Source organism: Oncorhynchus mykiss, chromosome 2 (genome assembly GCF_057628025.1).
Source record: "Oncorhynchus mykiss isolate SJ-2025 chromosome 2, ASM5762802v1, whole genome shotgun sequence".
Taxonomy (NCBI): domain Eukaryota; kingdom Metazoa; phylum Chordata; class Actinopteri; order Salmoniformes; family Salmonidae; genus Oncorhynchus; species Oncorhynchus mykiss.
In genome coordinates, this window is record NC_143023.1 from 20,656,250 (window position 1) to 20,676,726 (window position 20,477).

At 44.0% G+C, this 20,477-nt stretch overlaps 1 protein-coding gene and 1 non-coding gene across 9 annotated transcripts; one reads left to right on the forward strand and one right to left on the reverse strand.

Moving 5' to 3' along the window:
* Positions 1–3,355: 3,355 nt before the first annotated feature.
* LOC110537611 (uncharacterized) lies at positions 3,356–5,695 on the reverse strand. The gene is made up of 2 exons (XR_005035623.2): positions 5,104–5,695; positions 3,356–4,882 (listed from the first exon to the last, which is right to left on the reverse strand). It is a non-coding gene; the product is annotated as an uncharacterized LOC110537611 (transcript).
* LOC110537595 (platelet-activating factor acetylhydrolase IB subunit alpha1) lies at positions 5,411–20,257 on the forward strand. Of its 8 annotated transcripts, none has more exons than XM_036941753.2 (6): positions 5,411–5,761; positions 6,461–6,553; positions 6,745–6,834; positions 7,026–7,142; positions 7,364–7,486; positions 18,838–20,257. In XM_036941753.2, exons 2-6 carry the CDS (start codon positions 6,473–6,475, stop codon positions 19,096–19,098), a joined length of 672 nt encoding a protein of 223 aa, XP_036797648.1. In that variant the 5' UTR covers positions 5,411–5,761; positions 6,461–6,472; the 3' UTR covers positions 19,099–20,257. The 8 variants fall into 8 exon arrangements, with proteins under 8 accessions (XP_036797648.1, XP_021479432.1, XP_090048354.1 ...); XM_021623757.3 differs by having other exon boundaries at positions 5,731–6,010; XM_090192228.1 differs by having other exon boundaries at positions 5,734–5,761; positions 7,026–7,165.
* Positions 20,258–20,477: the final 220 nt, after the last annotated feature.

The following is a 20,477-nucleotide window of genomic DNA, read 5'->3' on the forward strand; positions in this document are numbered from 1 at the left end:
AGGGGTCTGAATACTTTCCAAATCCACTGTATGTGTGATGGATGAGTCTGCATGATTGATGTGTCTGTATGATGGATATGTCTGTATGATGAATATTAATGTATGATGGATGTCTGTATGCAACTACTATAAGATGGCTATCTCTGTCTGCAACGCTTCATGAAACGCTCAAAACACCAGAAGGAAACAATCAAATTCACATGTCAATTTGTCTATAAGATTCCCTATGAGTTAAGAGCTAATTGTAGTGCTTTCACAGACACCTCAAATCATGCACACCAGAAGCAGCTGTAATAACTGTAACCTGTCATGAAGCCAAATACACTGCTCAAAAAAATAAAGGGAACACTTAAACAACACAATGTAACTCCAAGTCAATCACACTTCTGTGAAATCAAACTGTCCACTTAGGAAGCAACACTGATTGACAATACATTTCACATGCTGTTGTGCAAATGGAATAGAAAACAGGTGATAACCACAGACCACTTCTCAGTTCCTATGCTTCCTGGCTGATGTTTTGGTCACTTTTGAATGCTGGCAGTGCTTTCACTCTAGTGGTAGCATGAGACGGAGTCTACAACCCACACAAGTGGCTCAGGTAGTGCAGCTCATCCAGGATGGCACATCAATGCGAGCTGTGGCAAGAAGGTTTGCTGTGTCTGTCAGCGTAGTGTCCAGAGCATGGAGGCGCTACCAGGAGACAGGCCAGTACATCAGGAGACGTGGAGGAGACCGTAGGAGGGCAACAACCCAGCAGTAGGACCGCTACCTCCGCCTTTGTGCAAGAAGGAGCAGGAGGAGCACTGCCAGAGCCCTGCAAAATGACCTCCAGCAGGCCACAAATGTGCATGTTTCTGTTCAAACGGTCAGAAACAGACTCAGTGAGGGAGGTATGAGGGCCCGACGTCCACAGGTGGTGGTTGTGCTTACAGCCCAACACTGTGCAGGACGTTTGGCATTTGCCAGAGAACACCAAGATTGGCAAATTTGCCACTGGCGCCCTGTGCTCTTCACAGATGAACGCAGGTTCACACTGAGCACGTGACAGACGTGGCAGAGTATGGAGACGCCGTGGAGAACGTTATGCTGCCTGCAACATCCTCCAGCATGACCGGTTTGGCGGTGGGTCAGTCATGGTGTGGGGTGGCATTTCTTTGGGGGGCCGCACAGCCCTCCATGTGCTCGCCAGAGGTAGCCTGACTGCCATTAGGTACAGAGATGAGATCCTCAGACCCCTTGTGAGACCATATGCTGGTGTGGTTGGTCCTGGGTTCCTCCTAATGCTAGACAATGCTAGACCTCATGTGGCTGGAGTGTGTCAGCAGTTCCTGCAAGAGGAAGGCATTGATGCTATGGACCGCCCGTTCCCCAGACCTGAATCCAATAGAGCACATCTGGGACATCATGTCTCGCTCCATCCACCAACAGACTGTCCAGGAGTTGGCGGATGCTTTAGTCCAGGTCTGGGAGGAGATCCCTCAGGAGACCATCCGCCACCTCATCAGGAGCATGCCCAGGCGTTGTAGGGAGGTCATACAGGCACGTGGAGGCCACACACACTACTGAGCCTAATTTTGACTTGTTTTAAGGACATTACATCAAATTGGATCAGCCTGTAGTGTAGTGTGGTTTTCCACTTTAATTTTGAGTGTGACTCCAAATCCAGACCTCCATGGGTTGATAAATTTGATTTCCATTGATAATTTTTGAGTGATTTTGTCGTCAGCACATTCAACTATGTAAAGAAAAAAGTATTTAATAAGAATATGTCATTCATTCAGATGTCGGATGTGTTATTTTAGTGTTCCCTTCATTAAATCAAACAGAATGTTCAATACTTTACCTTGCCCAGTGAATGCCAATACACAGAACAGCATTAGCATCTTTAATCTCATTCCTATGGCCACACCATCCTTGTGAATGTGCAATATAACCTCTGCAGCTTCTGCTGAATGAACAACTAAACGGCAGTTACTTCACCCCTTTATATGGCTGTGTGTCTCAGTCTGAGATTAAATGGGCCATGTTGTATGAGGCATGTCCCCCTTCCTAAACCAACACCTGCCTTGTGGCTTTTTGTGTTATATACACCAAGAGTTTTGGAAAGAGTGGACATTTGCCAAAACAACACCTCATAGTGTTACTGATGAGTGAAGTCAGCCTGACAGGTGGATGAGGGCCCTTTATGATACTGTCCTGTGATAGACACTATGGCAAAAAACACTCTTCTGCCTTCATGGCTTATGTTCAATAAATATACCTTCTTTGAGAGCAAACTAGCAAATAACGTTCATTAAATAGAATGTTCACCTGAAGACTTGAAGGCCGCTTGAAACATTCAGCTAGACACTGTGATTGTGTCTCCTTGGCAAACATTAAAGACAATGATCAAATGTTCCTCTAGCAAAACAATGAGAAAATTAAAGCGTCATTGATCTGATAGATCAATATTGTCACACCCTGACCATAGAGAGCCTTTTTATTCTCTATTTTGGTTAGGTCGGGGTGTGACTAGGGTGGGTGATCTAGTGTTTATTTCTATGTTGGCCAGGTATGGTTCCCAATATTTAGGCAGCCATTTCCCCACTGTGTTTTGTGGGATCTTGTTTTTGTGTAGTTCCCTGTGAGCACTGCATGAGTGTCACGTGTCGTGTATTCTTTTTTCGGTTCTCCTATAATAAAAAAGATGTTGAACCGATATCACGTTGCGCTTTGGTCTGTCTCTCCACATGATCGTGACAAATATGCTGCCCAGATCATCATTCAAGAGATTCCAGCAAACTAAAATGAGTTTGTGTGAAAGGGTTAGAGAAGTTCTATTTACAGTCAAATCTTACATGGACAATTACAGGAAATAAACTTTCTTACACGGCATAGCGGTTTGGTACTTGCTGGATTCCATTAATCAGTCATGAAATTGGGCTCCACACCGCTACGCTGGATTGGCTGGATCATTCACACCCACGTCGACAAAACCTCAAGACCGACTTAAAAACAGATATTTACACTTCAGGCATATGTTTGAAGCTGTTAGGTGGAACTGATAAACAAATACTTCATGACAACTGACAAATCCAAATAACCAAATGAATTAGTGAGTCCAACTTCTCATCACGGTACTGTTTGTCACTAGACAGCTCTCTTGTGGTTCTCTGCTCAGACATAACTCAATTCATACAGGTACACAGTATCTTGGATGTGCTCACAACATCACATGCAGGTATAAAACTGTTTGGTCAGCTAAAGGTCAATTATTTTATTATCTTGGTTAAAAAAAACGTCTTTGCAGAGCCATCATGCAGACACACTTCAGTGGTTGGAAGTTGCAAACAAAGAAGCAATGTCCATAAGCTTAAGGTTTCATTGGTTTTTAATGCATAGCATTTTGACATCACACATTCCTATTTTCCACAATCCAAGATTAACAACACAACCATTGTCGTAAGAAGTATATACAAACAGTCAAAGCAGCCTTTTATAAAGGAGTCTTGGGTCTCGTGGGGTGACTGCCTTTGAATAAAGAGTGCAAGAAAATAATAAGCTCGCTACAACACATGCATACACACTGACTACAGTATCATACAGTATCATCCAAGTCAAATACCCACCAGTCTCTGCCCTACTATGCATATTTTGGTACAGCCAAAATACGACATATTCAGGGAATCTTCACATGTAACAACAAGCAACGGTGGTAAACAGATACTGGAAACAAGTAATGCTTTAACAGTAGAGCCAAACAACACCTTGTTTTATCGTCAACATAAATGGTCTGTCTAAACCCATATGACACCATTAAAGGGACTTGAAATTATATTATTAGTAACCATTCAGGTCACTAGGACTGCATATGTTTTCAAAGTGCAGAGAAAAAGACAGGAAATGCGGTTATTTGACAGAGGAAACAAAAACCTTTAGTATGGTAGCTTTTCAGATTCTCCTAACCTTTCTGTGGGGAAGCTCTTATAATGTATCTATCAGCCAGAGGAGAGAGATCCTGGCATATTGTTCATCATATCCACCATACAGCATGAAACTAAAGAGAAGGATAATCTCTCAAATCAGCTCAATCAAATCAGTTGCTGATAAGCAGTCAATTCTGACTAGCAACACATATGTTTGAGCCTATTAGTGCTTAGCAGTCCTCTACATTTTTTAACTAGGCAAGTCAGTAAAGAAATGCTTATTTACAATGACGGGGTAGGAACAGTGGATTAACTGCCTTGTTCAGGGTTAGAACGATAGATTTTTACCTTGTCAGCTCGGCGATTTGATCCAGCAACCTTTCGGTTACTAGTCCAACGCTCTAACCACTAGGCTACCTGCCGCCCCATACATTATGGCCCAATAGAATGGAGTGGTGCAGTGGTTACCAACCCTGGTTTTAGAAAGCCTTTAGTGCAGGCTTTTCTTCCAGCCCACTCGTTGCTGTGGTTAGCAATGATAATGGAGTCCATAAAGTATGCAGTTCATAATTTAAGTTTGTGTTATCAAAAAGGTTAATGGTTGCAAAGGGGATTTTTGAGGTGAACAACAGGGAGAGCAGTCAATCATATTAATCTAAATCATTTCAGTTTATTACAAGAATTCACAGAGAACATCTCCAGAACAGAAGCCAAAAGGAATGTCTAACAAGCTTCTCTGAGAAGGCACTTATATATTAATCCCACAGCAACGAGTGTTGAGTAAACACCAGCCCGAGAGGCTTGTAGGAAGTCACAACATCAGCGGCTACAGAATCACAGTGTCAGAGATATTTATCAGTATGTCCTCTGCAAGTCAGCTCGTCTTTGATGAGTTGGACTATGGCCATGATGCCTCCACAGATCTGCTCTGCAGTGTGACCATGATTATTGGTGCCCACCCACAGCACCACAACCTGATGAGGCAGAGACACAAACATCAACTTGGTGGGCAGTTTCATTCATACCACTTGATTTAAAAGCATGTTCAATGATAGATACTGAAAGTGCTTTTTGGCCCAGGAAAATGCTTGGGACCACGGGTCTGTGCAGCCATTAGGGTTTAAATCTGAACAAGGAGTAGTGTATGATCAACTCTAATGTAATGTACTAACGTGTTGTCAGTGTGTATACATACCTTTGGGCTGATGTGGGCCAACTCTCCATTGCTCAATCTCCACAAGGCATTCTATGTTGCGTCACCTACTCAGTAAACTGGATGCAGTCTATCACAGTACCATCCGCTTTGTAACCAAAGCCCCTTATACCACCTACCACTGCAACTGGTATGCTCTCGTCGGTTGGCCCTCGCTACATATTCGTCACCAGACCCACTGGCTCCAGGTCATCTATAAGTCTTTGCTAGGTAAAGCTCCGCCTTATCTCAGCTCACTGGTCAACATAACAACACCCACCCGTAGCACGCGCTCAAACAGGTATATCTCACTGGTCATCCCCAAAGCTAAGACCCACTTTGGTTGCCTTTCCATCTTGTCTCATCGCTACAACTCGAAAGCCCTGCTTCCTCCGAAACACAACCCACACTGCTTCTTAACACAGCGCGCCTCCAACCCAACCCAGCCGCACCAATGTGTTAGAGGAAACACCGTGCACCTGGCCATCTTGGTTAGCGCGCACTGCGCCCGGCCCGACAGAAAAAAAGTATGAGAATGTAAGCACTCTATTGCTCTGGATAAGAGCTTCTGCTAAATGACAAAAACTTCAAATCTGCGCGACGGCGGCGCGCATTTTACCTCGTGAACACACCGGGCGAGTCCAAATCTAGACATGAGGAGGTAGGCTAGATTTTATGCGCAACTATAATTCCCTTTGGCAGTCACGTTGATAGCCGTAATTTACTGTGAAAATCGTGTTTTAGGGAGGTATTCATACACATTACTACTTATATGCGTATACATATTACTAGACTGAAAACAAAACGGTATTTTACTGAAGTAGCTCACATATGAGTGGTCAATGGTACATTCTGTAGTTACTTGAAATGTTACTTTCAGCAACGTCAGGCGGACCAAACCACCATTACGGTATTGTAAAACAATAATAAATGTTAGCTATTCAGCGATCTCATCTATTAATATGAAAAAGTCTGAACGCCGGTATGTTGATGCACCACATTGCCAATGCATCATTGGTTCGTAGCACTTTATGCTAACTGAATGATTAGCTAGCTACAGTACTGTACAGTCTGGAAATATGCCAGGCTACAGAAATGGTCAGCTAGCTAGCTCGTGTTTTGGTTATTTGTGCTAAAGTATTCGTTTCTGCCATCGTTATTCGTTATATATTATTATTAGGTCCCATAATGCCAGTGTACGCCCATTTGTTAATAGGGTTACACATTTCACTTGTAATTGTTTTGCGGTATTCTACTGTAGTTACCTAGCTAGCTACCCATAGTTAGTTGCTTTATTGATTCACACATCAGCTCTAATCTACCGAGGCATAATTTTCACTTTGATTCTTTCTGACACTAGACAGACAAAGTGATGAGCTCAGAAGACTCCAACCCCGCCGCCACACCCACTCCTGGCGTGGACACCCAGGGAGATGGGCGATGGATGTCTTTGGTGTGTATCCTGCTGTTTGCCTCACCAATACATTACATCTGCCATTTTAGAATAACAGCAGCAGTTATAGTCTTGGAAGGTCAATTTCCTCTCGTGTCCTGATTCAGAGTGTTTAGGTTAAACGTGGAAGACACATTTCGGGTTGAATGCATTGACTAGGTATCTCCATTCCTCTCTCCCTCTGCATACAGCATAACCACTTTGTGTCTAACAGCAAGGACAAGGAACCTGATGTCCTGTTTGTAGGAGACTCTCTTGTCCAGCTCTTGTACCAGTTTGAGGTAATCTCTCTATCCTGGCAGCTGTAATGGGACTGCAAACATTGGTGACGTTTGTTGTTTGGAACTTAAGCCAACATAATTTGCCACATTGAAATATTTTCTGATTACAAGTCTTGTCATTGCTGAAGAAAGCACATGTTAGCTGCTATGTTATGCTAGTTGACATAATGGTGTTGATGTGTCTTTGTCAGGTGTGGCGAGACCTGTTTTCTCCTCTCCACGCTCTCAACTTTGGGGTGGGAGGTGATGCAACACAGCATGTCTTGTGGAGATTGAGCAATGGAGAGTTGGGCCACATCAGCCCAAAGGCATGTATACACACAGACAACATGTTAGTATGTTACATTTGAGTTGATCATACACTCCTCATTGTTTCGATTTAAACCCTAATGGCTGCACAAACCCATGGTCCCAAGCCTGTTCCTGGGTCAACAAGCACTTTCAGTATCAACCATTGAACATGCTTTTAAATCAAGTGGTATGAATGAAACTGCTCACCAAGTTCATGTTTGTGTCTCTGCCTCATCAGGTTGTGGTGCTGTGGGTGGGCACCAATAATCATGGTCACACTGCAGAACAGATCTGTGGAGGCATCATGGCCATAGTCCAACTCATCAAGGACAAGCTGCCGAAGGCTTACACTCTTGTGCTGGTAGGTTGTACTCTACCTCTTTTCTACCACAAATGTGACTTAAACCATTAATGGGAAATGTTTGATGAATCATTTTCCTGTATTTGATTTACTGTTACTAAGTACTGATTGTTCTATCTTTGACCTGTTTAACTGCCAGTATCAAATGTCTGCCGGTGTTGAATGTTCTGGTTAAAGTTTGCTGCCAGACTTTGCTGAGGACACAATTATTATGTACAGTTGAAGTTGGAAGTTTTACATACACAGCCAAATACATTTAAACTCAGTTCTTCACAATTCCTGACATTTTAATCCTAGTAAAAATTCCCTGTCTTAGGTCAGTTAGGATCACCACTTTATTTTAAGAATGTGAAATATGAGAATAATAGTAGAAAGATTTATTTAAGCTTTTATTTCTTTAATCACATTCCCAGTTGGTTAGAAGTTTACATACACTCAATTTGTATTCGGTAGCATTGACTTTAAATTGTTTAACTTGGGTCAAACGTGTCGGGTAGCCTTCCACAAGCTTCCCACAATAAGTTGAGTGAATTTTGGCCCTTTCCTCCTGACACAGCAGGTGTAACTGAGTCAGGTTTGTAGGCCTTCTTGCTCGCACACGCTTTTTCAGTTCTGCCCACAAATTTTCTATGGGATTGAGGTCAGGACTTTGTGATGGCCACTCCAATACCTTGACTTTGTTGTCCTTAAGCCATTTTGCCACAACTTTGGAAGTATGCTTTTTTGGAAGACCCATTTGCGACCAAGCTTTAACTTCCTAACTGATGTCTTGAGATGAAGCTTCAATATATCCACATAAGTTCCCTCATCATGATGCCATCTATTTTTTTGAAGTGCACCAGTCCCTCCTGCAGCAAAGCACCTCCACAACATGATGCTGCCGTTCCCGTGCTTCACGGTTGGGAAGGTGTTCTTCAACTTACAAGACCCCCCCCCCCCCCCCCCCCGTTCCTCCAAACATAGCGATGGTCATTATGGCCAAACGGTTCTATTTTTGTTTCATCAGACCACAGGACATTTCTCAAAAAAGTACGATCTTTGTCCTCATCTGCAGTTGAAAACCGTAGGCTGGCTTTTTTATGGAGGTTTTGGAGCAGTGGCTTCTTCCTTGCTGAGCGGCCTTTCAGGATATGTCGATATAGGACTTGTTTTACTGTGGATATAGATACTTTTGTACCTGTTTCCTCCAGCATCTTCACAAGGTCCTTTGCTGTTGTTCTGGGTGGGATTGATTTGCACTTTTTGCACCAAAGTACATACATTTCTAGGAGACAGAAAGCGTCTCCTTCCTGAGCGGTAATGACATTTGCGTGGTCCCATGGTGTTTACTTGCATACTATTGTTTGTACAGATGAACGTGGTACCTTCAGGCGTTTGGAAATTGCTCCCAAGGATGAACCAGACTTGTAGAGGTCTACAATTTTTTTTCTGAGGTCTTGGCTGATTTCTTTTGATTTTCCCATGATGTTAAGCATGAAGGCACTGAGTTTGAAGGTAGGCCTTGAAATACATCCACAGGTACACCTCCAATTTATTCAGATGATGTCAATTAGCCTATCAGCAGCTTGTAAAGCCATGACATAATTTTCTGGATTTTTCCAAACTGTTTAAAGGCACAGTCAACTTAGTGTATGTAAACTTCTGACCCACTGGCATTGTGATACAGTGAAATAATCTGTCTGTAAATAATTGTTGGAAAAATTACTTGTCATGCAAAAAGTAGATGTCCTAACCAACTTGCCAAAGCTGTAGTTTGTTAAGAAGAAATTTGTGGAGTGGTTGAAAAACGGGTTTTAATGACTTCAACCTAAGTGCATGTTAACTTCCGACTTCAACTGTATCTGTGACACTGCGATTCTGTAACCGCTGATGTTGTGACTTCCTTCAGGCTGGTGTTTAGTCAACACTCAGTGCTGTGGGATTAATATATTCCAAGATGGCGTAGCACTCAGATGTCTTTGTTCTCGTCTTGTCCCGTGTATGTATCTTTTTTTTCTTGCATATCTTTTTTATATTTTTCCTAAACATCAACTTCAATATACTCTCCTGCAATCATCCTCACCCAATGTGGTATGATCTGCTATTTTCTAAAGTATTTTACTTTACTTTCGAACCAGAATCGCCCAACAGAGGCTAGCCAGCTAACTAGCTACTAGGTAGTAGTTAGCTAACCACTGCTAGCGGACATCAGCTAACCTCTAGCTCGGAAATCTCTCACCAGTTTGCGCCAGTTTGAACATGATTCAAACCAGAGCACACCGGACTTGTTTTCTCTCCATATCCCCGGATTCCTACCGCAAGCTCTGAACTTTTTTCACCTGGATCATTGCAGCTAACTAGCTGCAATCCGAGTTGCTACTCCTGGCTAACATCTCTATCCCAAAGCAAGCACCAATTAGCCTGTCGCTTTCCCTTGTGAGGCCCATCTCCCGGCTAGCTGAAGAGGTCCATCAGCCACTCATTGGGCTGCAATACCTATTTTGCCAATTGGCCTGGACCTCTTTCACTACACGAAGCCCTGCTAATCCATCATGACTGGACTTCTGACGTAATCTGCCCGAGGGTTCTTTTTGCAACAGGCCCCTCTGTCGCGACGTCCCCTGAATGCACATCTGCTAGCCGCGGCCTGCTAGCGGTCTAGAGCATATCGGACTGTTAGCTGAATAGGTCGATCGGCCAATTTTCTTGGGCCACTGTACCTATTTTGCCATTTGGACTGGGAACCTTTACTACACGGAACCCTACTAAGCCATCACGGCGAGGCTCCGCATGAGGAGGCTACAACGGACTTCTTCCGTTGCGACGTACCTCTAAGGCCCTTCTGCTAGCTTGCTAGCCCCGGTCCGCTGGCTGTCTGAATCGCCGTGTCTCCAGCCAGCTTAACTACTCACTGGACCCCTATGGTCACTCTGCTACGCATGCCTCTCCCTAATGTCAATATGCCTTGTCCATTGCTCTTCTGGTTAGTGATTATTGTCTTATTTCACTGTAGAGCCTCTAGTCCTGCTCAATATGACTTAGCTAAACCTTCAGTTCTATCGCACTCAGAAACATGCTCCTTTTACTCTGTTCCGAACGTACTAGACGACCAGTTCTTATAGCCTTTAGCCGTACCCTTATCCTACTCCTCTGTTCCTCTGGTGATGTAGAGGTTAATCCAGGCCCAGCAGTGCTTAGCTCCACTCCCATTCCCCAGGCGCTCTTTCATAATGTCCAGGTCTGCCCAAACAATTCGAGCTTCTACTTCTAAAAATCCACCTTTCCAGAAACAAGTCTCTCTCACTGTTGCCACTTGTTATAGACTACCTTCTGCCCCAGCTGTGCCTTGGACACCATATGTGAATTGATTGCCCCCCATCTATCTTCAGAGCTCGTGCTGCTAGATGACCTAAGCTGGGACATGCTTAACACCCCGGCCACCCTACAATCTAAGCTTGATGCCCTCAATCTCACACAAATTATCTATCAATGAACCTACCAGGTACAACCCCAAATCTGTAAACACGGGCACCCTCATAGATATCATCCTAACCAACTTGCCCTCCAAATACACGTCTGCTGTCTTCAACCAAGGACTCAGTGATCACTGCCTCATTGCCTGCACCCATAATGGGTCTGCGGTCAAACGACCACCCCTCATCACTGTCAAACGCTCTCTAAAATACTTCAGTGAGCAGGCCTGGCCCGGGTATCCTGGAAGGATATCGACCTCATCCTGTCAGTAGAGGATAACTGGTTATTCTTTAAAGGGCCTTCCTCACCATCTTAAATAAGCATATGCCCCATTCAATTTTTTTTAACCTGGAACAGATATAGCACTTGGTTCACTCCAGACCTGACTGCCCTTGACCAGCACAAAAAACATCCTGTGGGGTACTGCATTTGCATCAAATAGCCCCCACGATATGCAACTTTTCAGGGAAGTTAGGAACCAATATACACAAGCAGCTAGGAAAGCTAAGGCTAGCTTTTTCAAACAGAAATTTGCATCCTGTAGCACAAACTCCAAAAAGTTCTGGGACACTAAAGTCCATGGAGAATAAGAGCACCTCCTCCCAGCTGCCCACTGCACTGAGGCTAGGAAACACTGTCATAAATCCACGATAATTTAGAATTTCAGTAAGCATTTTTCTACGGTTGGCCATGCTTTCCACCTGGCTACTCCTATCCCTGTCAACTGCCCTGCACCCCCCACAGCAACTCTCCCAAGCCTCCCCATTTTTCCTTCACCCAAATCCAGAGCTGATGTTCTGAAAGAGCTGCGAAATCTGGACCCTTACAAATCAGCCGGGCTAGACAATCTGGACCCTCTCTTTCTAAAATGATCTGCCGCAATTATTGCAACCCCTATTACTAGCCTGTTCAAACTCTCTTTCGTATCGTCTGAGATCCCCAAAGATTGGAAAGCTGCCACGGTCATCCCCCTCTTCAATGGGGGAGACACTCTGGACCCAACCTGCTACAGACCTATATCTATCCTACCCTGCCTTTCTAAGGTCTTTGAAAGCCAAGAAAAACAAACAGATCACCGACCATTTTGAATCCCACCGTACCTTCTCCGCTATGCAATCTGACTTCCGAGCTGGTCATGGATGCACCTCAGCCACGCTCAAGGTCCTAAACGATATCAAAACTGTCATCGATAAAGAGAATACTGTGCAGCTGTATTCATCAACCTGGCCAAGGCTTTCGACTCTGTCAATCACCACATTCTTATCGAAACCAACAGCCTTGGTTTCTCAAATGACTGCCTCGTCTGGTTCATCAACTACTTCTCAGACAGAGTTTAGTTTGTCAAATCGGAGGGCCTGTTGTCCGGACCTCTCTATGGGGGTGCCACAGGGTTCAATTCTCGGGCCAACTCTCTTCTCTGTATACGTCAATGATGTCGCTCTTGCTGCTGGTGATTCTCTGAACCACTTCTACGCAGACGACACCATTCTGTATACTTCTGGCCCTTGTTTGGACACTGTGCTAACTAACCTCCAGACGAGCTTCAATGCCATTCAACTCTCCTTCTGTGGCCTCCAACTATTCTTAACTGTATGTTTGTAAAACTAAATTCATGCTCTTCGACCGATCGCTGCCCGCACCTGCCCACCCCTCCAGCATCACTACTCTGAACGCTTCTGACCTAGAATATGTGGACAACTACAAATACCTAGGTGTCTTGTTAGACTGTAAACTCTCCTTCCAGACGCACATTAAGCATCTCGAATCCAAAATTAAATCTAGAATCGGCTTCCTATTTGGCAACAAAGCATCCTTCACTCATGTTGCCAAACATACCCTTGTAAAACTGACTATCCTACCGATCCTCCAACACTCTACTCAACAAATTAGATGTAGTCTACAGTGCTATCTGTTTTGTCACCAAAGCCCCATATATTACCCACCACTGCGACCTGTATGCTCTCGTTGGCTGGCCCTCGCTTTATACTTGTTGCCAAACCGTCTGGCTCCAGGTCATCTACAATTCTTTGCTAGGTAAAGCCCCACCTTATCTCAGTTCACTGGTCACCATAGCAGCACCCACCCACAGCACGCGCTCCAGGAGGTATATTTCATTGGTCATCCCCGAAGCCAATTCTCCTTTGGCCGCCTTTCCTTCCAGTTCTCTGCTGCCAAAGACTGGATCGAACTGCAAAAGTTGCGGAAGCTGGAGTTTCTTATCTCCCTCACTAACTTCAAGCACCAGCTGTGAGAGCAGCTCACAGATCATTGCACCTGTACATACCCCATCTTTAAATAGCCAATCCAACTACCTCAACCCCATAATGTATTTATTTATTTTGCTCCATTGCACCCCTGTATCTCAACTTGCACATTCATCTTCTGCACATCTACCACTCGTGTTTAATTGCTATATCGTAATTACCACCACTATAGCCTATTTTATTGCCTTACCTCCATTTGCACACGCTGTATATACTTTCTTTTCTACTGAATTATTGACTGTATGTTTGTTTATTCCATGTGTAACTCTGTGTTTGTGTCAAACTGCTTTGCTTTATCTTGGCCAGGTCACAGTTGTAAATGAGAACTTGTTCTCAACTAGCCTACCTGGTTAAATAAAGGTGAAATAAGAAATATAAGCGCCTTCTAAGAGATTCGTTAGACATTTCTCTTGGCTTCTTTTCTGGAGATGTTCTCCTTGAATTCTTGTAATAAACTGAAAATATTTAGATTAAAATGATTGACTGCTCTCCCTTTTGTTCACCTTTGAAAATCCCTTTTTCAACCATTCAACTTTTTGATAACACAAACTTAAATTATTAACTGCATACTTTATGGACTCCATTATCATTGCTAACCATATTGTCACGTTTGTCCTTTCTAGCATGGCCTTCTAGTGACTATTTATTTATTTATTTATTTATTTTTATTTTACCTTTATTTAACCAGGTAGGCAAGTTGAGAACAAGTTCTCATTTACAATTGCGACCTGGCCAAGATAAAGCAAAGCAGTTCGACAGATACAACAACACAGAGTTACACATGGAGTAAAACAAACATACAGTCAATAATAAAGTATAAACAAGTCTATATACAATGTGAGCAAATGAGGTGAGAAGGGAGGTAAAGGCAAAAAAGGCCTTGGTGGCAAGGTAAATACAATATAGCAAGTAAAACACTGGAATGGTAGTTTTGCAATGGAAGAATGTGCAAAGTAGAAATAAAAATAATGGGGTGCAAAGGAGCAAAATAAATAAATACATTAAATACAGTTGGGAAAGAGGTAGTTGATAGGGCTAAATTATAGGTGGGCTATGTACAGGTGCAGTAATCTGTGAGCTGCTCTGACAGTTGGTGCTTAAAGCTAGTGAGGGAGATAAGTGTTTCCAGTTTCAGAGATTTTTGTAGTTCGTTCCAGTCATTGGCAACAGAGAACTGGAAAGAGAGGCGGCCAAAGAAAGAATTGGTTTTGGGGGTGACTAGAGAGATATACCTGCTGGAGCGTGTGCTACAGGTGGGAGATGCTATGGTGACCAGCGAGCTGAGATAAGGGGGGACTTTACCTAGCAGGGTCTTGTAGATGACATGGAGCCAGTGGGTTTGGCGACGAGTATGAAGCGAGGGCCAGCCAACGAGAGCGTACAGGTCGCAATGGTGGGTAGTATATGGGGCTTTGGTGACAAAACGGATTGCACTGTGATAGACTGCATCCAATTTGTTGAGTAGGGTATTGGAGGCTATTTTGTAAATTACATCGCCAAAGTCGAGGATTGGTAGGATGGTCAGTTTTACAAGGGTATGTTTGGCAGCATGAGTGAAGGATGCTTTGTTGCGAAATAGGAAGCCAATTCTAGATTTAACTTTGGATTGGAGATGTTTGATATGGGTCTGGAAGGAGAGTTTACAGTCTAACCAGACACCTAAGTATTTGTAGTTGTCCACGTATTCTAAGTCAGAGCCGTCCAGAGTGGTGATGTTGGACAGGCGGGTAGGTGCAGGTAGCGATCGGTTGAAGAGCATGCATTTAGTTTTACTTGTATTTAAGAGCAATTGGAGGCCACGGAAGGAGAGTTGTATGGCATTGAAGCTTGCCTGGAAGGTTGTTAACACAGTGTCCAAAGAAGGGCCGGAAGTATACAGAATGGTGTCGTCTGCGTAGAGGTGGATCAGAGACTCACCAGCAGCAAGAGCGACCTCATTGATGTATACAGAGAAGAGAGTCGGTCCAAGAATTGAACCCTGTGGCACCCCCATAGAGACTGCCAGAGGTCCGGACAACAGACCCTCCGATTTGACACACTGAACTCTATCAGAGAAGTAGTTGGTGAACCAGGCGAGGCAATCATTTGAGAAACCAAGGCTGTTGAGTCTGCCGATGAGGATGTGGTGATTGACAGAGTCGAAAGCCTTGGCCAGATCAATGAATACGGCTGCACAGTAATGTTTCTTATCGATGGCGGTTAAGATATCGTTTAGGACCTTGAGCGTGGCTGAGGTGCACCCATGACCAGCTCTGAAACCAGATTGCATAGCAGAGAAGGTATGGTGAGATTCAAAATGGTCGGTAATCTGTTTGTTGACTTGGCTTTCGAAGACCTTAGAAAGGCATGGTAGGATAGATATAGGTCTGTAGCAGTTTGGGTCAAGAGTGTCCCCCCCTTTGAAGAGGGGGATGACCGCAGCTGCTTTCCAGTCTTTGGGAATCTCAGACGACACGAAAGAGAGGTTGAACAGGCTAGTAATAGGGGTGGCAACAATTTCGGCAGATAATTTTAGAAAGAAAGGGTCCAGATTGTCTAGCCCGGCTGATTTGTAGGGGTCCAGATTTTGCAGCTCTTTCAGAACACCAGCTGAATGGATTTGGGAGAAGGAGAAATGGGGAAGGCTTGGGCGAGTTGCTGTTGGGGGTGCAGTGCTGTTGACAGGGGTAGGAGTAGCCAGGTGGAAAGCATGGCCAGCAGTAGAAAAATGCTTATTGAAATTTTCAATTATGGTGGATTTATCAGTGGTGACAGTGTTTCCTATCTTCAGTGCAGTGGGCAGCTGGGAGGAGGTGTTCTTATTCTCCATGGACTTTACAGTGTCCCAGAACTTTTTTGAGTTAGTGTTGCAAGAAGCAAATTTCTGCTTGAAAAAGCTAGCCTTGGCTTTTCTAACTGCCTGTGTATAATGGTTTCTAGCTTCCCTGAACAGCTGCATATCACGGGGGCTGTTCGATGCTAATGCAGAACGCCATAGGATGTTTTTGTGTTGGTTAAGGGCAGTCAGGTCTGGGGAGAACCAAGGGCTATATCTGTTCCTGGTTCTAAATTTCTTGAATGGGGCATGTTTATTTAAGATGGTTAGGAAGGCATTTAAAAAAAATATCCAGGCATCCTCTACTGACGGGATGAGGTCAATATCCTTCCAGGATACCCCGGCCAGGTCGATTAGAAAGGCCTGCTTGCTGAAGTGTTTCAGGGAGCGTTTTACAGTGATGAGAGGAGGTCGTTTGACCGCTGACCCATTACAGATGCAGGCAATGAGGCAGTGATCGCTGAGATCTTGGTTGAAGACAGCAGAGGTGTATTTAGAGGGGAAGTTGGTTAGGATGATATCTATGAGGGTGCCCATGTTTAAGGCTTTGGGGAGGTACCTGGTAGGTTCATTGATAATTTGTGTGAGATTGAGGGCATCAAGTTTAGATTGTAGGATGGCTGGGGTGTTAAGCATGTTCCAGTTTAGGTCGCCTAGCAGCACGAGCTCTGAAGATAGATGGGGGGCAATCAGTTCACATATGGTGTCCAGAGCACAGCTGGGGGCAGAGGGTGGTCTATAGCAGGCGGCAACGGTGAGAGACTTGTTTTTAGAGAGGTGGATTTTTAAAAGTAGAAGTTCAAATTGTTTGGGTACAGACCTGGATAGTAGGACAGAACTCTGCAGGCTATCTTTGCAGTAGATTGCAACACCGCCCCCTTTGGCAGTTCTATCTTGTCTGAAAATGTTGTAGTTTGGAATTAAAATGTCTGAATTTTTGGTGGTCTTCCTAAGCCAGGATTCAGACACAGCTAGAACATCCGGGTTGGCAGAGTGTGCTAAAGCAGTGAATAGAACAAACTTAGGGAGGAGGCTTCTAATGTTAACATGCATGAAACCAAGGCTATTACGGTTACAGAAGTCGTCAAAAGAGAGCGCCTGGGGAATAGGAGTGGAGCTAGGTACTGCAGGGCCTGGATTCACCTCTACATCGCCAGAGGAACATAGGAGGAGTAGAATAAGGGTGCGACTAAAAGCAATAAGAATTGGTCGTCTAGAACGTCTAGAACAGAGAGTAAAAGGAGGTTTCTGGGGGCGATAAAATAGCATCAAGGTATAATGTACAGACAAAGGTAAGGTAGGATGTGAATACAGTGGAGGTAAACCTAGGTATTGAGTGATGAAGAGAGAGATATTGTCTCTAGAAACATCATTGAAACCAGGAGATGTCATTGCATGTGTGGGTGGTGGAACTAATAGGTTGGATAAGGTATAGTGAGCAGGACTAGAGGCTCTACAGTGAAATAAGCCAATAAACACTAACCAGAACAGCAATGGACAAGACATATTGACATTAAGGAGAGGCATGCTTAGTCGAGTGATCAAAAGGGTCCAGTGAGTGGAGAGGTTGGTTGAGGGTCACGGCGATTTAGACAGCTAGCCAAGCCAACCGGTAGCAAGCTAGCATAGGATGGAGTCTGTTGTTAGCCACCTCTTGCGTTCGGTTAGTAGATTAGTGGGGTTCCGTGAGGTAGAGGGGATTAATCCAAATCACACAACAACAACAAAAATAAGAACAATAGATATAGTTATAGAGGCCCGAGAAGAAAACATAATAATAATACAAATAAATAAATTGTCCGATTGTCTATTCAGATAGCAGCCGGTAAGACAGCTAACGGTTAGCGGGCCGCAGATGGGCGTTCAGGTAACGTCGCGACAGAGGAGCCAGCCGGATCTCCTTCAGGTAGATAACGTCGGCAGTCCAGTTGTGAAGGCCCGGTGGGGCTCCGCGTAGGCAGTGAAACGGGTCCGGATAGGTGACTGCAGCCCAGGAGTGAATGATGGAACTCAGGAGTGATTGACAGAGCTGGCTAGCACCGGAACAATCGATGTTTGCTCCGGAATCGACGAAAGCCGACTGTCACACGGATAGCAGCTAGCTAGCTGTGAGATCCGGGTATGAATGTCCAGAGAGCAGTTGAAATCCAGGGACATGGAGAGAAAAATTGGTCCGGTATGTTCCGTTCCGAGCCGCGCTGCGCCGTACAAAACTGGCGATAGATTTTCGAGCTAAAGGATAGCTGATGACCACAAACCGTGGTTAGCTGAATACTAACGATTTGCCAGTAAAGAAGCTAACTAGCTTCTGATTAGCTTCTGGATTAGCTTCTGGGCTAGCTCCTGACTAGCTTCTGGCTAGTTTCTGGCTAGCTTCTTGGAGTTTCTGGCTAGCTTCTTGGAGGATTACAGATCTGAGGTAAATAATAATTTTTTATAAATATAAATTGGTGAGGCTGGTTGCAGGAGAGTGTTTAGAAGATGAGTTGATGGAAAATAAAAATAAAATGTTTGTGAAAAAAGTTGTAAATATATATATATATATATATATATATATACAGGACACGACAAGACGAGGACAAAAGACGTCTGAACTGCTATGCGATCTTGGAGAGATCTATAATGCACAGTAGGTTGGTGGGACCTTAATTGGGGAGAATGGGCTTGTGGTAATGGCTGGAGCTGAATGAGTGGAATACTATCACACACACGGTTTTCAGGTGTTTGATGCCATTCCATTTGCTCCATTCCAGACATTATTATGAGCTCTTCTCCCCTCAGCAGCCTCCTGTGCTTTTCATGTATGTTTCCAACCACAGGGAGTGCTGCCCAGGGGTAAGATGCCCAACTCCCTACGGGAGAGGAATGCCCAGGTCAACAAGCTGGTCCAGGAGGCTGTGTCCTCTCTCCCCCACGCCTCCCTCCTCAACGTGGACCCTGGCTTTGTGCACTCGGACGGCAGCATCTCCCACCAGGACCTGTATGACTACCTCCACCTCACCCCCCAGGGCTACCAGGCTGTGTGCCAGCCGCTACATGCCCACCTCAAGGGCCTGCTGGAGAAACAGGCTGAAAACTGAAGGCCAAAGACCAACTGATGGCCAATGACCCACTCACTACATCAGAGGTACAAACCCTGGTCCTGGAGAGCCACATGAGTACAGGCTTTTAGCACATTCACTACACTTTTTATTTAGTATTTTAGTACAGCCTTTTGTTCCATCCCATGATTTCAAATAATGATCTAGTCCTTGATTAGTTGAATCATGTTGAATGCTGGGCTGGAAGAAAAGCCTTCTCTTGAAAGGCTTTCCAGAACCAACGTTGGTAACCACTGCACTACTCTATATTGGGACTATATTGTAACTTACCACCAAAATGGCTGAGTAGAGGACCATTAAGCACTAATAGGATCAAACATCTGTGTTGCTAGTCAGATTTGACCGCTTATCAGCAACTGATTTGATTGAGCTGATTTGAGAGATTATCCTTCTCTTTAGTTTCATGCTGTATGGTGGATATGATGAACAATATGCCAGGATCTCTCTCCTCTGACTGATAGATACATTATAAGAACTTCCCCACAGAAAGGTTAGGAGAATCTGAAAAGCTACCATACTAAAGGTTTTTGTTTCCTCTGTCAAAATAACCACATTTCCTGTCTTTTTCTCTTAACTTTGAAAACATAAACAGTCCTATTGATCTGATTGGTTATTAATAGTATCATTTAAAATCCCTTTAATGGTGTCATGTGTTTAGACAGAGACCATTTATGTTGACAATGCAACAAGGTGTCACTTGGCCAGTTGGCTCCACTGTTAAAGCATTATTTGTTTCCGGTATCTGTTTACCACCATAACTTTTTTTGTTTCTTGTGAAGATTTCCCCGGAATATGTCTTATTTTGGCTGTGCAAATATGGAGAATGAAAGGGAAGGGTATGGTATATTTGGAGTGAATGATGAGGGAATTTCAATGTAGCGCTGAGACTGGTGGGTATTTGGCTTGGCTATGATATGATACTACAGTCGGTGTGTATGGATGTGTTGTAGCTAGCTTATACTCTTTATTCAAAGGCAGTCACCACACGAGACCCAAGACTCCCTATAAAAGGCTGCTTTGACTGTTTGTGTATACTGCCTGTGTAGTCTCCTACCTGCCTCTGTATCTTGAATGTTGATTGTGGAAAATCTGAATATGTGATGTCAAAATGCAATGCATTAAAACCAATGAAAGCTTACTCTATGGACATTGCTTCTTTGTTTGCAGCTTCCAACCAATTGCGTGTGTGTGCACGGTGGCACTGCAAAGAATAGTTTTTAAACCAAAATAATAACATCATAATTGACCTTCAGCTGTAGCTTGTCAAAACGTCCTCTGTGTGTGTGTGTGTGTGTGTTTGATTGCTTAATGTTTTCAAACTAATGGGTGCGGTGAAAGTTTAGGTAAATAACCCACGG